General features: G+C 48.2%; 1 protein-coding gene across 1 annotated transcript in view; it reads left to right on the top strand.

The window, feature by feature from the left end:
- Nucleotides 1-23,053, top strand: part of LOC141157104 (vitellogenin-1-like) — a 164,208-nt gene that overhangs the window by 132,423 nt on the left and 8,732 nt on the right. The window contains exons 31-34 of the mRNA XM_073643952.1: nt 476-573; nt 4,330-4,424; nt 4,832-4,991; nt 7,265-7,423. Coding sequence (XP_073500053.1) covers nt 476-573; nt 4,330-4,424; nt 4,832-4,991; nt 7,265-7,423 — 512 coding nt within the window. The remainder of the gene's footprint in view (nt 1-475; nt 574-4,329; nt 4,425-4,831; nt 4,992-7,264; nt 7,424-23,053) is intronic.

Here is a 23,053-nt window from a genome sequence, read left to right as displayed (position 1 = left end):
AATAAAATAGCCACTATAAAAGCTGAGATAGGGAATGCAGCAGCCAATGTATGGTGAATCTGGATAGTGTGAGGACGTCACAGCTCATGGCTATTAGAGACAGAGAAAGTCATAAAACACTGAAAAACTGTACAGATAGTGTGTGACAGCACAGCTGGGAAGAAGATCAGTGGGTAAGGAATAGAGAATAGTGTCGTACATGTTTTTTCAGAGCAAATGGAGGCTTTGGAGCATTTTTTATTATCTGCGAATCTAATTTCTTGGGAAAAATCATCAAGGCTAACGTGGTTAAACTTCAAAAGCTTCACTCACTCCAATTACTGCAGAGAATCTATCGCTCCTCGTCGGGTTCTTCGTTGCTGAGGGTTTGTTCTTTTCCCATAGACCCCCGAGAATAAAGAGTAGTTCCCTTTATATCAGTGGATGAACCTGCTTTTCTCTGCAGCTAATGCTCTGGTTTTGTATCTTTTCTTAGTGATATTATAATCTATTCCGACCCTCCAGAAGAATTCCGCGTTTTGCTGAACGGAATGTGGCTGCTATTAAAGAATGACACGTATACAAATGAAAAAGGTACATTAATGTCGGGGTCACGATAACAGAACTCCAAGCTTAGCTCCGACGGCGCTGCACATAAAAGGCGGCAGATTGAATCACTGAGCAGTAACATTGGGATAAAAGTGAGACGAATGGAGGACCATCACATTGACATGACTATTTTATCTCATGAAACATTCATTGTATCTCTCAGTGTTAACTTTCTGTGAGTTCTTCGAAATGGAATAGTGGCTGAATCCTGAGGACGCGGACTTACATTACCCGTCATTCTGCCAGCTTCTGAGAGTATGGACACCGGACAGGGCTGTCGCACAATTGTATCGAGTGTGCTGTAAATGTCTCCAACCCCAGTTGTCTCTTTGGGACATGGGTGGACCACCCTAAGCCCCCGATGGAGTGGAGCGCCAGTGAGCATGTACAACCAGTACTACTATAGATAGGGAATGGAGCAGTGGTCGCACATGCTCACTACCTCTCCACTCACACAGGGGCTTCGAGCCCGCTCTTCTCGGGATCGGTGTGGATCACAACAACCAATGGATAGGTGAGAATGGAGATGAACCAGTTAATTCATAGTAGCCTGGTCCAGCCGCCACTGGATGTAAGTCCTGCCAACCGCCTCTTACCTATCGGCATCCCCACCACCTCTGCTGATTATGGCACCTGGCGTGACATCATACATGCCTCACACCGCAATAGTGACATCCCGTAGGGTTTACAAATCAGAAAAAACATCGGGGATTCTAGCAGGTGGTTCGCGGGGCTCCTGTCCGGCAGCCATGAACTTCTGACTTGACCATTGGACCAGGGTTCTCCAAAGCAATTTGCTCATCTCTAGTGATAAAAGCTTTTTATGGAATCAGACATTAAATCTGAATAGCACAACTTATAATGTTACTTTGCCGCCACTATTGGCAAGATGTGTTATTCCTTTGTGCCAGATAGAAGACATCTTGGTTGCTTTTAGCCTCTTTATTTCTCTTTATGTTAAAATTATTTCTAGGTTTTGATATGAAAATGAAGTTTCCATCTAATTTTCTAAATACTTAAAGGAGTTGTCTAATCTTCTTCCTTCAGGAGCGTATCGCTCCCCTGCCTCCTGGCATCCTGCTTGTCGGGGGTGCTGCGCTCCTGATGATGCACAGTTCCGACCAACTTTTTATTTACTTTTTCTATATGTTGTTGGGGCTGAATCACCCTGCAGACCAGTCAGATACAGGTCCTAAGGCTCAGGAGGCAGAAATGCTGAGCTCCGAGTCCTGCATAGGAGTGTGCACAGCGAGAAAAAAAAATATCACAGAAAAAAAGATGCAGCCTTACCAACACCAGGTTAGATTACCAATGCACTAGCAGCAGACCCCCATGATAAAGGCGGGGGCAGCACAGGTGCAAAATGCTGATGCTACAGCCACTCACTAACCTCCCAATCCATGGAGGGGGCGGCTGTGTAGTATTATACATACACACAGATAGAGCTTGCATAGGACGCCAGTCACAGAAAAATGGAAAAAAGTGTAATAAAAATGTATAAGATAAAAACATTAAATGAGGTATTGGTTCGCTATTTTGGACAAAATAGGTAAGCTCGCAACCCGTATCAAGGGTCCTCATGTTTGCCAGTCCTAACACTAAAATTAAAAATGGCTAACATGGGACAACATTTAAAAAAAAAATAATAATTTTAGTGTTAGGACTCGCAGACATGAGGACATTTTTATTTCACTTTTTTCCATTTTTATGTAGGATGCAGCCGGGCTCTTTAGTGTTGGTTGGGTGAATTGGGGCGTCTGTCTTGTGGGGTGCACGTATGTAGTGCTGGGCAGCCCGCCTGATCTAAAACTATGGGCGTCATTAATAGTCTGTAAGCCAGACACTGTGCATCACACGTATCTGTGTGAATGGCGTTCTATGCCAGCTCCATCTGTGTGCATGTATAATACTACACAGCCGCCCCCTCCATGGATTAGTGAGTGGCTGTCTGCATCAGTATTTTGCACCTGTGCAGCCCCCGCCTTTATCATGGGGGTCTGCTGCTAGTGCATTGGTAATCTGACCTGGTGTTGGTAAGACTGCATCTTTTTTTCTGTGATGCTTTTTGAAATGTTGTTCTATCAGTGTGCACAGAGGTTTACAAAAGTGAAAATCTATGAGCCGGTGCTCCGCTCTGTGCATTGATCTGTGCTCCGCTCTGTGCTCCACTCTGTCCTCCGCTCTGGGCACTGCTGTGTGCTCCGCTGTGTCCTCCGTTCTGTGCTCCGCTGTGTCCTCCGTTCTGTGCTCCGCTGTGCCCTCCGTTCTGTGCTCCGCTGTGCCCTCCGTTCTGTGCTCCGCTGTGCCCTGCGCTCTGTGCTCCGCTGTGCCCTGCGCTCTGTCCTCCGCTCTGTCCTCCACTGTGCCCTCCGCTCTGTCCTCCACTGTGCCCTCCGCTCTGTCCTCCGCACTGTCCTCCGCTCTGTCCTCCACTGTGCCCTCCGCTCTGCCCTCCACTCTGCCCTCCGCTCTGTCCTCCGCTCTGTCCTCCGCTCTGTCCTCCGCTCTGTCCTCCGCTCTGTCCTCCGCACTGTCCTCCGCTCTGTCCTCCACTGTGCCCTCCGCTCTGTCCTCCACTCTGCCCTCCGCTCTGTCCTCCGCTGTGCCCTCTGCTCTGTCCTCCGCTGTGCCCTCCGCTCTGGGCACCGCGCTGCGCTGTGTCCTCCGCTGTGTCCTCCGCTGTGTCCTCCTCTCTGTCCTCCTCTCTGTCCTCCTCTCTGTCCTCCTCTCTGTCCTCCTCTCTGTCCTCCGCTCTGTCCTCCGCTCTGTCCTCCGCTCTTTCCTCCGCTGTGCCCTCTGCTCTGTCCTCCGCTCTGTCCTCCGCTCTGTCCTCCGCTCTTTCCTCCGCTCTTTCCTCTGCTGTGCCCTCCACTGTGCCCTCCGCTGTGCCCTCCGCTCTTTCCTCCGCTCTTTCCTCCGCTCTTTCCTCCGCTGTGCCCTCCGCTGTGCCCTCCGCTGTGTCCTCCGCTGTGCCCTCCGCTGTGTCCTCCGCTGTGTCCTCCGCTGTGTCCTCCTCTCTGTCCTCCTCTCTGTCCTCCTCTCTGTCCTCCGCTCCTTCCTCCGCTGTGCCCTCCGCTCTGTCCTCCGCTCTGTCCTCCGCTCTGTCCTCCGCTCTGTCCTCCGCTCTGTCCTCCGCTCTGTCCTCCGCTGTGCCCTCCGCTCTTTCCTCCGCTGTGCCCTCCGCTCTTTCCTCCGCTGTGCCCTCCGCTGTGCCCTCCGCTGTGCCCTCCGCTCTGTCCTCCTCTCTGTCCTCCGCTCTGTCCTCCGCTCTGTCCTCCGCTCTGTCCTCCGCTCTGTCCTCCGCTGTGCCCTCCGCTCTTTCCTCCGCTGTGCCCTCCGCTCTTTCCTCCGCTGTGCCCTCCGCTGTGTCCTCCGCTGTGTCCTCCACTGTGCCCTCCGCTGTGCCCTCCGCTCTGTCCTCCGCTCTGTCCTCGCGTTCATGTAGGAGCTGAGCACTTCTGCCTTTCTCACAATATATTGAGCGATCACCGGGGGGTCTCAGAGCCCTGTTCCTGGGATCATTGGGGGACACACGTAATGAAACTGTGAATACATCGTATAATCAATAAATCTAAGGCCATTTCCTTATTTCGCGTCGCTGTCACGGTCACAACACGTTATTTGGTGACCGGAGTGATCTCTTCTGTGGTCTCCGCCCCGATCCGTGGAAACTAAAGGGTTAGGAATCATTAGCTTCTACTGGAAATAACCTCAGTATAACAGAGATTGTACATGTTTCAGATTGTATCAGAATTCACAAGAACGCAACAACCGTGACAGTAAAAGCGCCGAAGAATGGTGTGGAGCTGGTGTCATTCAATGGACAAACGGCCAAAGTAAGTAATACCGAAATCCCAAAGATTATACCGCCTGTGAGGTTTAGGACTGTGACACATGAAGCGCCATGGAATAAATGGCGCTATAATAATAAATAATAATAATAATCCAAGTGTTTGTGTCCTGGACTTCTGTAGCCAGAGACTGCAGCCTTTGCATCGTTGTATCGGGTCGTTATCTTTTCTTTATTACTTTGTTACTTTACTTTTTTACTAACCGATCTTCTATAATATCAGCAGAGATGCAGGTGAAGGGCATGAGATCAGTCAACAGCAGCTTGTTGGCCGTTTCTCTGCAGCAATGGAGAGAATCTTATACTCGGCTCAAAAGTGAAAAATATTACAGATCCGCCACAATGACGCCGGATGTCTCTGATCGTGTCCCTTGTATTCCCACCCTGTTCTAGGTGCAGATTTCGCCTCTGATGCACGGCAGGACTTGTGGCCTTTGTGGGAATGCCGACCGCTGTAAAATGAATGATTTCCAAAAGCCGAACCGTGAAACGGCCCGGAGCTGTAACGGTCTGGTCCATTCATGGACGGTGCCAGGGAATACATGTGGATCAAGTAAGGACTGACCATCGGACAGACATATTGTACATAGGACCCCATGATATATCACTATAGTCTATGCCTGGAATATGGCTGATAACATAGAGCAATACCGTGTAATAAGGGGTGTCTCATAAAGCAAACCCCTGTCAATCTGCGGACTCCTATTCTGGCGGACCTCTGCATTCTCCTGAATGGCTGCCATGTGACGCTACAACCACTGCAGGGAAATGCCAGACTGGCCTCGGCGTCGCCCTGCAAAGTCCGGCGTAGTGAGAGCGATCGCTGATCGGCTGCAGTGTTAAAAGCGATTGTTCCAATGAGACAAAAATCCAGATTCATGGAGCAAATCACACTTACTTCCCAGTTCTCTATTAGGCGGGTGTTAGCCAATGTCAGAGCACTGGGACCCTAAACCAGGAGGCTTGAACTTTTAAAAGTTGCTGTGGGGTCAATGTTTCTTGGTAGGCTCAGAACAATATTATAGACCTGCAAAGTCAGAAAGTGGTTACATGGGATACAGAAGTAATACTCACACTCGGGTTTGGTGCCAAAGGACCCTCGGTAACGCAAGTCACCAAAATCCTAAGCGGTGCTTGGGGGCCGTGTGAAGGTTTGTGCACAGGCTGTAAGACCAGTCAGATGTGAAGCGCTGCAGCAACTGCTTCCATATTTCTCTAATGCCAAAGAGGCGCATAGCCCCAATTTTTTTTTTTCTTCCATTGTGAAAGTTTAATCCAAGCAAATTATTAACCCATCACATCACAGATAAAGTTAAGAAGACACCAGTGATTTCCAGAATTAAAGCACTATTTAGAGCCCAAACCCCTTGAGCACTACACAGAGGCTTCTTGTTATGTCGCATGTGGTGCAGTGGATCCTCGAAGCACTTTGTCCGGAGGTTAATTATTATGCAGCACGGATACATTGTGTTGGTGCAGCAGGATGATTCAATTGGAACAGCAGAGGCAGATGCTGCAGAGCGACAACTGGAGAAGCAAAACTGGAACCATAGGAGCCAATGAAGCAGAGGAGAAATCATAGCATGTAGTGAAACAACGTTGGACGGTGCTGTAACAGAGTCGACTCAGCAGAGAGGAACCAGAGAGGAAGAAGAGCTGAATGACACAGGAGGTTCTTAGACAAAACAGTTCCAGCAGTATAGAAGAGTTAACTCAATGAAGCAGCAGAAGTTAGTTGTTTTTTTACAGAACCCAAAGCTGAGCTGGCGCAGTGGATAGGCACGGTTACTCAATGATATGGCAGAGCTGGCTATGTTGCAGAATTCAGGCAGCACTCGCCAGCGATGTAGCAGAGTTTCCCAGCAATGTAACAGAACTGGCTTTGTAGCTGAGACCAGACAGAAGCAAGTGGCGGTGTAGCAGAGTTATCCAGTGATATAGCAGAGCTGGGTTTGTCACAGAGTCCAAGGCAGAGCTTCCACATTGGTTAGGCAGAGTTACTCAGTGATACAGCAGAGCTGGGTTTGTTGCAGAATCCAGGCAGAACAGGTCAATGTTGTGGCAAAGTTCCCCAGCGATGTAGCAGAGCTGGCTTTGTCACTGAGACCAAGCAGACCGAGCTGTCAGTGTAGCAGAGATATTCAGTGAAATAGGAGAGCTGGGTTTGTTACAGAGTCCAAGACAAAGATGGGCAGTGGTGTGGCAGAGATACCCAGCGATGTAGTAAAGCTGGGTTTGTCAGGAGGTTCTGTCACTGAAGCCTGAGCCTGACAGAGCCCAGTGCTGGAGCCAAGACAGGTGAATAACATCACCTACACCATATCGCTGAGACGTGGCAAAGGGAGATATTTTGATAGAGCCTCATTGATGGAAATCTGATAGATGACAGACGTGGCTCCCAAGTTGCGGGGCGGCAACAACTCCCAGAAAACTGCAGTGAAATGTTGGCCCGAGGGTCAGGTATGGGCATGGAACGAAAAACTAACACCGGGCTCTTCTGTCCTAGGCACCAGCGCCTGCAGCCATAATGCCGCAGTGTGATTACTGCTCTGGGGCTCTGGCATCATAGAGCCGCCTGTCATAGCCGTTACTACAATTTCTCATTTAGGAATATTTTCTAGCGCTGCAGCCCACGTGTGAGAATATTCCCCTGCTCTGACCACGTACACGAAACCTCCTTATAAATGACTCGAGTAGGTAAAATCCATGAGAAATAATAATTATGTGAAGAGGGGAAATAACAAAAATGTCAAACCTGATCCCATCCATAAAACATGGATAACATTTCATATTTATCCCCCGCGCTCATATTTTTTTGTCTTGTAGGTTGTGCACTCGGCCGGCAATACATCATGTTGGAAAATGAGCGCATCGAGGAACGTCAGTCAACTTGTTATTCGGTGGAGCCGGTATTAAAATGTGTGGAGGGATGTCATCCAGAAACAACAATGCCAATTACTGTCGCGTTTCACTGCCTTCCCAGAGGTACAGAGCGCGCGATGTCACCATTACTGTATAACATGGCACGGCTGTAGTAGCTGCATTCACAGCTCCGCTAGCTTCAGAGCTGACATCTCTTAGCAATCCTGATGGGTATGAATCTCAATGAGCTGCTCCCATTATAGCTAACACAGCGCCCCATAAAGAGATTGTCCCAGTAGCTTCACAACAGCGCCATCCATGAACCCATGGTAGAGCCAAGCACTGCACCGAGTCACTGAGAGCCACAGTGCCTCCATAACACACATACACAGTGCCTCCATAACACAGATACACGACTCCTCCATAACACAGATACACAGTGCCTCCATAACACACATACACAGTGCCTCCATAACACACATACACAGTGCCTCCATAACACAGATACACGGCTCCCCCATAACACACATACACAGTGCCTCCATAACACAGATACACAGTGCCTCCATAACACAGATACACGACTCCCCCATAACACAGATACACGACTCCTCCATAACACACAGATACACGACTCCCCCATAACACACATACACAGTGCCTCCATAACACAGATACACAGTGCCTCCATAACACACATACACAGTGCCTCCATAACACAGATACACGGCTCCTCCATAACACAGATACACGACTCCTCCATAACACAGATACACGACTCCCCCATAACACACATACACAGTGCCTCCATAACACAGATACACAGTGCCTCCATAACACACATACACAGTGCCTCCATAACACAGATACACGACTCCTCCATAACACAGATACACGACTCCTCCATAACACAGATACACGACTCCCCCATAACACAGATACACGACTCCTCCATAACACACAGATACACGACTCCTCCATAACACACATACACGGCTCCTCCATAACACACAGATACACGACTCCTCCATAACACAGATACACGGCTCCTCCATAACACACAGATACACGACTCCTCCATAACACAGATACACGACTCCTCCATAACACACAGATACACGACTCCCCCATAACACAGATACACGACTCCCCCATAACACAGATACACGACTCCCCCATAACACAGATACACGACTCCCCCATAACACAGATACACGACTCCCCCATAACACACATACACGGCTCCTCCATAACACACAGATACACGACTCCTCCATAACACAGATACACGACTCCCCCATAACACACATACACGGCTCCTCCATAACACACAGATACACGACTCCTCCATAACACAGATACACGACTCCCCCATAACACACATACACGGCTCCTCCATAACACACAGATACACGACTCCTCCATAACACAGATACACGACTCCTCCATAACACACAGATACACGACTCCCCCATAACACAGATACACGACTCCCCCATAACACAGATACACGACTCCCCCATAACACACATACACGGCTCCTCCATAACACACAGATACACGACTCCTCCATAACACAGATACACGACTCCTCCATAACACAGATACACGACTCCCCCATAACACAGATACACGACTCCCCCATAACACAGATACACGACTCCCCCATAACACAGATACACGACTCCTCCATAACACAGATACACGACTCCTCCATAACACAGATACACGACTCCTCCATAACACAGATACACGACTCCTCCATAACACAGATACACGACTCCTCCATAACACAGATACACGACTCCCCCATAACACAGATACACGACTCCCCCATAACACAGATACACGACTCCTCCATAACACAGATACACGGCTCCTCCATAACACAGATACACGGCTCCTCCATAACACAGATACACGACTCCCCCATAACACAGATACACGACTCCTCCATAACACAGATACACGACTCCTCCATAACACACAGATACACGGCTCCTCCATAACACAGATACACGACTCCCCCATAACACAGATACACGACTCCTCCATAACACAGATACACGGCTCCTCCATAACACAGATACACGGCTCCCCCATAACACAGATACACGACTCCCCCATAACACAGATACACGACTCCTCCATAACACAGATACACGGCTCCTCCATAACACAGATACACGGCTCCTCCATAACACAGATACACGGCTCCCCCATAACACAGATACACGACTCCCCCATAACACAGATACACGACTCCTCCATAACACAGATACACGGCTCCTCCATAACACAGATACACGGCTCCCCCATAACACAGATACACGACTCCCCCATAACACAGATACACGACTCCTCCATAACACAGATACACGACTCCTCCATAACACAGATACAGGACTCCCCCATAACACAGATACACGACTCCTCCATAACACAGATACACGACTCCTCCATAACACAGATACACGACTCCTCCATAACACAGATACACGACTCCTCCATAACACAGATACACGACTCCCCCATAACACAGATACACGACTCCTCCATAACACACAGATACACGACTCCTCCATAACACAGATACACGACTCCCCCATAACACAGATACACGACTCCTCCATAACACACAGATACACGACTCCTCCATAACACACATACACGGCTCCCCCATAACACAGATACACGACTCCTCCATAACACACAGATACACGACTCCTCCATAACACAGATACACGACTCCTCCATAACACAGATACACGACTCCTCCATAACACAGATACACGACTCCTCCATAACACAGATACACGACTCCTCCATAACACAGATACACGACTCCTCCATAACACAGATACACGACTCCTCCATAACACACAGATACACGACTCCTCCATAACACAGATACACGACTCCTCCATAACACAGATACACGGCTCCTCCATAACACAGATACACGACTCCTCCATAACACAGATACACGACTCCCCCATAACACACATACACGACTCCTCCATAACACAGATACACGACTCCTCCATAACACAGATACACGACTCCTCCATAACACACAGATACACGACTCCCCCATAACACACATACACGACTCCTCCATAACACAGATACACGACTCCTCCATAACACAGATACACGACTCCTCCATAACACACAGATACACGACTCCCCCATAACACACATACACGACTCCTCCATAACACAGATACACGACTCCCCCATAACACAGATACACGACTCCTCCATAACACACAGATACACGACTCCTCCATAACACAGATACACGACTCCTCCATAACACACAGATACACGACTCCTCCATAACACAGATACACGACTCCTCCATAACACAGATACACGGCTCCTCCATAACACAGATACACGACTCCTCCATAACACAGATACACGGCTCCTCCATAACACAGATACACGACTCCTCCATAACACAGATACACGACTCCTCCATAACACAGATACACGACTCCCCCATAACACACATACACGACTCCTCCATAACACAGATACACGACTCCTCCATAACACACATACACGGCTCCTCCATAACACAGATACACGACTCCTCCATAACACAGATACACGACTCCCCCATAACACAGATACACGACTCCTCCATAACACAGATACACGACTCCTCCATAACACAGATACACGACTCCTCCATAACACACAGATACACGACTCCTCCATAACACACAGATACACGACTCCCCCATAACACAGATACACGACTCCCCCATAACACAGATACACGACTCCCCCATAACACAGATACACGACTCCTCCATAACACACAGATACACGACTCCCCCATAACACAGATACACGACTCCTCCATAACACACAGATACACGACTCCTCCATAACACACAGATACACGACTCCTCCATAACACACATACACGACTCCTCCATAACACAGATACACGACTCCCCCATAACACAGATACACGACTCCTCCATAACACAGATACACGACTCCCCCATAACACAGATACACGACTCCTCCATAACACAGATACACGACTCCTCCATAACACAGATACACGACTCCTCCATAACACAGATACACGACTCCCCCATAACACAGATACACGACTCCCCCATAACACAGATACACGACTCCTCCATAACACAGATACACGACTCCTCCATAACACACAGATACACGACTCCCCCATAACACAGATACACGACTCCTCCATAACACACAGATACACGACTCCCCCATAACACAGATACACGACTCCTCCATAACACAGATACACGACTCCTCCATAACACAGATACACGACTCCTCCATAACACACATACACGACTCCTCCATAACACAGATACACGGCTCCTCCATAACACACACATACACGACTCCTCCATAACACAGATACACGACTCCTCCATAACACAGATACACGACTCCTCCATAACACAGATACACGGCTCCTCCATAACACAGATACACGGCTCCTCCATAACACAGATACACGGCTCCTCCATAACACAGATACACGACTCCTCCATAACACAGATACACGACTCCCCCATAACACAGATACACGACTCCTCCATAACACACATACACGACTCCTCCATAACACACAGATACACGACTCCTCCATAACACAGATACACGGCTCCTCCATAACACACACATACACGACTCCTCCATAACACAGATACACGACTCCTCCATAACACAGATACACGACTCCTCCATAACACAGATACACGGCTCCTCCATAACACAGATACACGGCTCCTCCATAACACAGATACACGGCTCCTCCATAACACAGATACACGGCTCCTCCATAACACAGATACACGACTCCCCCATAACACAGATACACGACTCCTCCATAACACAGATACACGACTCCTCCATAACACAGATACACGACTCCTCCATAACACAGATACACGACTCCTCCATAACACAGATACACGGCTCCTCCATAACACAGATACACGACTCCTCCATAACACAGATACACGACTCCTCCATAACACAGATACACGGCTCCTCCATAACACAGATACACGACTCCTCCATAACACAGATACACGACTCCCCCATAACACAGATACACGACTCCTCCATAACACAGATACACGACTCCTCCATAACACATATACACGACTCCTCCATAACACAGATACACGACTCCTCCATAACACAGATACACGGCTCCTCCATAACACAGATACACGACTCCTCCATAACACAGATACACGACTCCTCCATAACACAGATACACGACTCCTCCATAACACAGATACACGACTCCCCCATAACACAGATACACGACTCCTCCATAACACACATACACGACTCCTCCATAACACAGATACACGACTCCTCCATAACACACAGATACACGACTCCTCCATAACACAGATACACGACTCCTCCATAACACAGATACACGGCTCCTCCATAACACAGATACACGACTCCTCCATAACACAGATACACGGCTCCTCCATAACACAGATACACGACTCCTCCATAACACACATACACGACTCCTCCATAACACAGATACACGACTCCCCCATAACACAGATACACGACTCCTCCATAACACACATACACGACTCCTCCATAACACAGATACACGACTCCTCCATAACACAGATACACGACTCCTCCATAACACAGATACACGGCTCCTCCATAACACAGATACACGGCTCCTCCATAACACACAGATACACGACTCCCCCATAACACAGATACACGACTCCTCCATAACACAGATACACGGCTCCCCCATAACACAGATACACGACTCCTCCATAACACAGATACACGACTCCTCCATAACACAGATACACGACTCCTCCATAACACACATACACGACTCCTCCATAACACACATACACGACTCCTCCATAACACAGATACACGACTCCTCCATAACACAGATACACGGCTCCTCCATAACACAGATACACGGCTCCTCCATAACACACAGATACACGACTCCCCCATAACACAGATGCACGACTCCTCCATAACACAGATACACGACTCCTCCATAACACAGATACACGACTCCTCCATAACACAGATACACGACTCCTCCATAACACAGATACACGACTCCTCCATAACACAGATACACGGCTCCTCCATAACACAGATACACGGCTCCCCCATAACACAGATACACGACTCCCCCATAACACAGATACACGACTCCCCCATAACACAGATACACGACTCCCCCATAACACAGATACACGACTCCCCCATAACACAGATACACGACTCCCCCATAACACAGATACACGACTCCTCCATAACACAGATACACGGCTCCTCCATAACACAGATACACGGCTCCTCCATAACACAGATACACGACTCCTCCATAACACACATACACGACTCCTCCATAACACAGATACACGACTCCTCCATAACACAGATACACGACTCCTCCATAACACAGATACACGACTCCCCCATAACACAGATACACGACTCCTCCATAACACAGATACACGACTCCCCCATAACACAGATACACGACTCCTCCATAACACAGATACACGGCTCCTCCATAACACAGATACACGGCTCCTCCATAACACAGATACACGACTCCTCCATAACACAGATACACGACTCCTCCATAACACAGATACACGACTCCCCCATAACACAGATACACGACTCCTCCATAACACAGATACACGACTCCTCCATAACACAGATACACGACTCCCCCATAACACACAGATACACGACTCCTCCATAACACAGATACACGACTTCTCCATAACACAGATACACGACTCCTCCATAACACAGATACACGACTCCCCCATAACACAGATACACGACTCCCCCATAACACAGATACACGACTCCTCCATAACACAGATACACGGCTCCTCCATAACACACATACACGACTCCCCCATAACACAGATACACGACTCCTCCATAACACACAGATACACGACTCCTCCATAACACAGATACACGACTCCTCCATAACACAGATACACGACTCCTCCATAACACACATACACGACTCCTCCATAACACAGATACACGACTCCTCCATAACACAGATACACGGCTCCTCCATATCACAGATACACGACTCCCCCATAACACAGATACACGACTCCTCCATAACACAGATACACGACTCCTCCATAACACAGATACACGGCTCCTCCATAACACACAGATACACGACTCCCCCATAACACAGATACACGACTCCTCCATAACACAGATACACGACTCCTTCATAACACAGATACACGGCTCCTCCATAACACAGATACACGGCTCCCCCATAACACAGATACACGACTCCCCCATAACACACAGATACACGACTCCCCCATAACACAGATACACGACTCCTCCATAACACACATACACGACTCCTCCATAACACAGATACACGACTCCTCCATAACACAGATACACGGCTCCTCCATAACACACAGATACACGACTCCCCCATAACACAGATACACGACTCCTCCATAACACAGATACACGACTCCTTCATAACACAGATACACGGCTCCTCCATAACACAGATACACGGCTCCCCCATAACACAGATACACGACTCCCCCATAACACAGATACACGGCTCCTCCATAACACACAGATACACGACTCCCCCATAACACAGATACACGACTCCTCCATAACACAGATACACGGCTCCTCCATAACACAGATACACGACTCCCCCATAACACAGATACACGACTCCCCCATAACACAGATACACGACTCCCCCATAACACAGATACACGACTCCTCCATAACACAGATACACGACTCCCCCATAACACAGATACACGACTCCCCCATAACACAGATACACGACTCCTCCATAACACAGATACACGACTCCTCCATAACACAGATACACGGCTCCTCCATAACACACAGATACACGACTCCCCCATAACACAGATACACGACTCCTCCATAACACAGATACACGGCTCCTCCATAACACACAGATACACGACTCCCCCATAACACAGATACACGACTCCTCCATAACACAGATACACGACTCCTTCATAACACAGATACACGGCTCCTCCATAACACAGATACACGGCTCCCCCATAACACAGATACACGACTCCCCCATAACACACAGATACACGACTCCCCCATAACACAGATACACGACTCCTCCATAACACACATACACGACTCCTCCATAACACAGATACACGACTCCTCCATAACACAGATACACGGCTCCTCCATAACACACAGATACACGACTCCCCCATAACACAGATACACGACTCCTCCATAACACAGATACACGACTCCTTCATAACACAGATACACGGCTCCTCCATAACACAGATACACGGCTCCCCCATAACACAGATACACGACTCCCCCATAACACAGATACACGGCTCCTCCATAACACACAGATACACGACTCCCCCATAACACAGATACACGACTCCTCCATAACACAGATACACGACTCCTCCATAACACAGATACACGACTCCTCCATAACACAGATACACGACTCCCCCATAACACAGATACACGACTCCCCCATAACACAGATACACGACTCCCCCATAACACAGATACACGGCTCCTCCATAACACAGATACACGGCTCCTCCATAACACAGATACACGGCTCCTCCATAACACAGATACACGACTCCTCCATAACACAGATACACGACTCCCCCATAACACAGATACACGACTCCCCCATAACACAGATACACGACTCCTCCATAACACAGATACACGGCTCCTCCATAACACAGATACACGGCTCCTCCATAACACAGATACACGACTCCTCCATAACACAGATACACGGCTCCTCCATAACACAGATATACGGCTCCTCCATAACACAGATACACGACTCCTCCATAACACAGATACACGGCTCCTCCATAACACAGATACACGACTCCTCCATAACACAGATACACGGCTCCTCCATAACACACATACACGACTCCTCCATAACACAGATACACGACTCCCCCATAACACAGATACACGACTCCCCCATAACACACACATACACGACTCCCCCATAACACACAGATACACGACTCCTCCATAACACAGATACACGACTCCTCCATAACACAGATACACGACTCCTCCATAACACAGATACACGACTCCTCCATAACACAGATACACGACTCCTCCATAACACAGATACACGGCTCCCCCATAACACAGATACACGGCTCCTCCATAACACAGATACACGACTCCTCCATAACACAGATACACGACTCCTCCATAACACAGATACACGACTCCTCCATAACACAGATACACGACTCCTCCATAACACAGATACACGGCTCCTCCATAACACAGATACACGACTCCTCCATAACACAGATACACGACTCCTCCATAACACAGATACACGACTCCTCCATAACACAGATACACGACTCCTCCATAACACAGATACACGACTCCTCCATAACACACAGATACACGACTCCCCCATAACACAGATACACGACTCCTCCATAACACAGATACACGACTCCTCCATAACACAGATACACGACTCCTCCATAACACAGATACACGACTCCTCCATAACACACAGATACACGACTCCCCCATAACACAGATACACGACTCCTCCATAACACAGATACACGACACCTCCATAACACAGATACACGACTCCTCCATAACACAGATACACGACTCCTCCATAACACAGATACACGACTCCCCCATAACACAGATACACGACTCCTCCATAACACACATACACGACTCCTCCATAACACAGATACACGACTCCTCCATAACACAGATACACGGCTCCTCCATAACACAGATACACGACTCCTCCATAACACAGATACACGACTCCTCCATAACACACAGATACACGACTCCTCCATAACACAGATACACGACTCCTCCATAACACACATACACGACTCCCCCATAACACAGATACACGACTCCTCCATAACACAGATACACGACTCCCCCATAACACACAGATACACGACTCCTCCATAACACACATACACGACTCCCCCATAACACAGATACACGGCTCCTCCATAACACAGATACACGACTCCTCCATAACACAGATACACGACTCCTCCATAACACAGATACACGACTCCTCCATAACACAGATACACGACTCCCCCATAACACAGATACACGACTCCTCCATAACACACATACACAGTGCCTCCATAACACAGATACACGGCTCCTCCATAACACAGATACACGACTCCTCCATAACACAGATACACAGTGCCTCCATAACACAGATACACGGCTTCTCCATAACACAGATACACGGCTCCTCCATATCACAGATACACGACTCCCCCATAACACACATACACAGTGCCTCCATAACACAGATACACGGCTCCTCCATAACACAGATACACGGCTCCTCCATATCACAGATACACGACTCCCCCATAACACACATACACAGTGCCTCCATAACACAGATACACGGCTCCTCCATAACACAGATACACGACTCCTCCATAACACAGATACACAGTGCCTCCATAACACAGATACACGGCTTCTCCATAACACAGATACACGGCTCCTCCATATCACAGATACACGACTCCCCCATAACACACATACACAGTGCCTCCATAACACAGATACACGGCTCCTCCATAAAACAGATACACGACTCCCCCATAACACAGATACACGACTCCTCCATAACACAGATACACGACTCCTCCATAACACAGATACACGACTCCTCCATAACACAGATACACGACTCCTCCATAACACAGATACACGGCTCCTCCATAAAACAGATACACGACTCCCCCATAACACAGATACACGACTCCTCCATAACACAGATACACGACTCCTCCATAACACAGATACACGACTCCTCCATAACACAGATACACGACTCCTCCATAACACAGATACACGGCTCCTCCATAACACAGATACACGACTCCTCCATAACACAGATACACGACTCCCCCATAACACACATACACAGTGCCTCCATAACACAGATACACGGCTCCTCCATAACACAGATACACGACTCCTCCATAACACACATACACAGTGCCTCCATAACACAGATACACGACTCCTCCATAACACAGATACACGACTCCCCCATAACACACATACACAGTGCCTCCATAACACACATACACAGTGCCTCCATAACACAGATACACGACTCCTCCAAAGCACAGATACACGACTCCTCCATAACACAGATACACGACTCCCCCATAACACAGATACACGGCTCCTCCATAACACAGATACACGACTCCTCCATAACACAGATACACGACTCCCCCATAACACAGATACACGACTCCCCCATAACACAGACACACGACTCCTCCATAACACAGATACACGACTCCCCCATAACACAGATACACGACTCCTCCATAACACAGATACACGGCTCCTCCATAACACAGATACACGACTCCCCCATAACACAGATACACGACTCCTCCATAACACAGATACACGACTCCCCCATAACACAGATACACGACTCCTCCATAACACAGATACACGGCTCCTCCATAACACAGATACACGACTCCCCCATAACACAGATACACGGCTCCTCCATAACACAGATACACGACTCCCCCATAACACAGATACACGACTCCTCCATAACACAGATACACGGCTCCTCCATAACACAGATACACGACTCCCCCATAACACAGATACACGGCTCCTCCATAACACAGATACACGACTCCCCCATAACACAGATACACGGCTCCTCCATAACACAGATACACGGCTCCTCCATAACACAGATACACGACTCCTCCATAACACAGATACACGGCTCCTCCATAACACAGATACACGGCTCCTCCATAACACAGATACACGACTCCTCCATAACACAGATACACGGCTCCTCCATAACACAGATACACGACTCCTCCATAACACAGATACACGACTCCTCCATAACACAGATACACGACTCCTCCATAACACAGATACACGACTCCTCCATAACACAGATACACGACTCCTCCATAACACAGATACACGACTCCTCCATAACACAGATACACGACTCCTCCATAACACAGATACACGACTCCTCCATAACACAGATACACGACTCCTCCATAACACAGATACACGACTCCTCCATAACACAGATACACGACTCCTCCATAACACAGATACACGACTCCTCCATAACACAGATACACGACTCCTCCATAACACAGATACACGACTCCTCCATAACACAGATACACGACTCCTCCATAACACAGATACACGACTCCTCCATAACACAGACACACGACTCCTCCATAACACAGATACACGACTCCTCCATAACACAGATACACGACTCCACCATAACACAGATACACGACTCCCCCATAACACAGATACACGACTCCCCCATAACACAGACACACGACTCCTCCATAACACAGACACACGACTCCTCCATAACACAGATACACGACTCCTCCATAACACAGATACACGACTCCTCCATAACACAGATACACGACTCCTCCATAACTCAGATACACGACTCCTCCATAACACAGATACACGACTCCTCCATAACTCAGATACACGACTCCTCCATAACACAGACACACGACTCCTCCATAACACAGATACACGACTCCTCCATAACACAGATACACGACTCCTCCATAACACAGACACACGACTCCTCCATAACACAGATACACGACTCCCCCATAACACAGATACACGACTCCTCCATAACACAGATACACGACTCCTCCATAACACAGATACACGACTCCTCCATAACACAGATACACGACTCCTCCATAACACAGATACACGACTCCTCCATAACACAGATACACGACTCCTCCATAACACAGATACACGACTCCTCCATAACACAGATACACGACTCCTCCATAACACAGATACACGACTTCTCCATAACACAGATACACGACTCCCCCATAACACAGATACACGACTCCCCCATAACACAGATACACGACTCCCCCATAACACAGATACACGACTCCCCCATAACACAGATACACGACTCCACCATAACACAGATACACGACTCCCCCATAACACAGATACACGATTCCTCCATAACACAGATACACGGCTCCCACATAACACAGATACACGACTCCTCCATAACACAGATACACGACTCCTCCATAACACAGATACACGACTCCTCCATAACACAGACACACGACTCCTCCATAACACAGATACACGACTCCCCCATAACACAGATACACGACTCCTCCATAACACAGATACACGACTCCTCCATAACACAGATACACGACTCCTCCATAACACAGATACACGACTCCTCCATAACACAGATACACGACTCCTCCATAACACAGATACACGACTCCTCCATAACACAGATACACGACTCCTCCATAACACAGATACACGACTCCTCCATAACACAGATACACGACTTCTCCATAACACAGATACACGACTCCCCCATAACACAGATACACGACTCCCCCATAACACAGATACACGACTCCCCCATAACACAGATACACGACTCCCCCATAACACAGATACACGACTCCTCCATAACACAGATACACGACTCCTCCATAACACAGATACACGACTTCTCCATAACACAGATACACGACTCCCCCATAACACAGATACACGACTCCCCCATAACACAGATACACGACTCCTCCATAACACAGATACACGACTCCTCCATAACACAGATACACGACTCCCCCATAACACAGATACACGACTCCCCCTTAACACAGATACACGACTCCTCCATAACACAGACACACGACTCCTCCATAACACAGATACACGACTCCTCCATAACACAGATACACGACTCCTCCATAACACAGATACACGACTCCTCCATAACACAGATACACGACTCCTCCATAACACAGACACACGACTCCTCCATAACACAGATACACGACTCCCCCATAACACAGATACACGACTCCTCCATAACACAGATACACGACTCCTCCATAACACAGATACACGGCTCCTCCATAACACAGATACACGACTCCTCCATAACACAGATACACGACTCCTCCATAACACAGATACACGACTCCTCCATAACACAGATACACGACTCCCCCATAACACAGATACACGACTCCCCCTTAACACAGATACACGACTCCCCCATAACACAGATACACGACTCCCCCTTAACACAGATACACGACTCCTCCATAACACAGATACACGACTCCTCCATAACACACATACACGACTCCTCCATAACACACAGATACACGGCTCCTCCATAACACAGATACACGACTCCTCCATAACACAGATACACGACTCCTCCATAACACAGATACACGACTCCTCCATAACACAGATACACGACTCCTCCATAACACAGATACACGACTCCCCCATAACACAGATACACGACTCCCCCTTAACACAGATACACGACTCCTCCATAACACAGATACACGACTCCTCCATAACACAGATACACGACTCCCCCATAACACAGATACACGACTCCCCCTTAACACAGATACACGACTCCTCCATAACACAGATACACGACTCCCCCATAACACAGATACACGACTCCTCCATAACACAGATACACGACTCCCCCATAACACACAGATACACGGCTCCTCCATAACACAGATACACGACTCCTCCATAACACAGATACACGACTCCTCCATAACACAGATACACGACTCCTCCATAACACAGATACACGACTCCCCCATAACACAGATACACGACTCCCCCTTAACACAGATACACGACTCCTCCATAACACAGATACACGACTCCCCCATAACACAGATACACGACTCCTCCATAACACAGATACACGACTCCCCCATAACACACATACACGACTCCTCCATAACACAGACACACGACTCCTCCATAACACAGATACACGACTCCCCCATAACACAGATACACGATTCCTCCATAACACAGATACACGGCTCCCCCATAACACAGATACACGACTCCTCCATAACACAGATACACGACTCCTCCATAACACAGATACACGACTCCTCCATAACACAGACACACGACTCCTCCATAACACAGATACACGACTCCTCCATAACACAGATACACGACTCCCCCATAACACAGATACACGATTCCTCCATAACACAGATACACGACTCCTCCATAACACAGATACACGACTCCTCCATAACACAGACACACGACTCCTCCATAACACAGATACACGATTCCTCCATAACACAGATACACGACTCCTCCATAACACAGACACACGACTCCTCCATAACACACAGATACACGACTCCCCCATAACACAGATACACGACTCCTCCATAACACACATACACGACTCCTCCATAACACAGATACACGACTCCTCCATAACACAGATACACGACTCCTCCATAACACAGATACACGACTCCTCCATAACACAGACACACGACTCCTCCATAACACAGATACACGACTCCTCCATAACACAGATACACGACTCCTCCATAACACAGATACACGACTCCTCCATAACACAGATACACGACTCCTCCATAACACAGATACACGACTCCTCCATAACACAGATACACGACTCCTCCATAACACAGA

Source organism: Phyllobates terribilis, unplaced genomic scaffold, assembly GCF_046119375.1.
Source record: "Phyllobates terribilis strain yellow unplaced genomic scaffold, ASM4611937v1 Scaffold_8__6_contigs__length_399053987, whole genome shotgun sequence".
Lineage (NCBI taxonomy): Eukaryota > Metazoa > Chordata > Amphibia > Anura > Dendrobatidae > Phyllobates > Phyllobates terribilis.
This window is presented reverse-complemented; position numbering and strand designations above follow the sequence as displayed.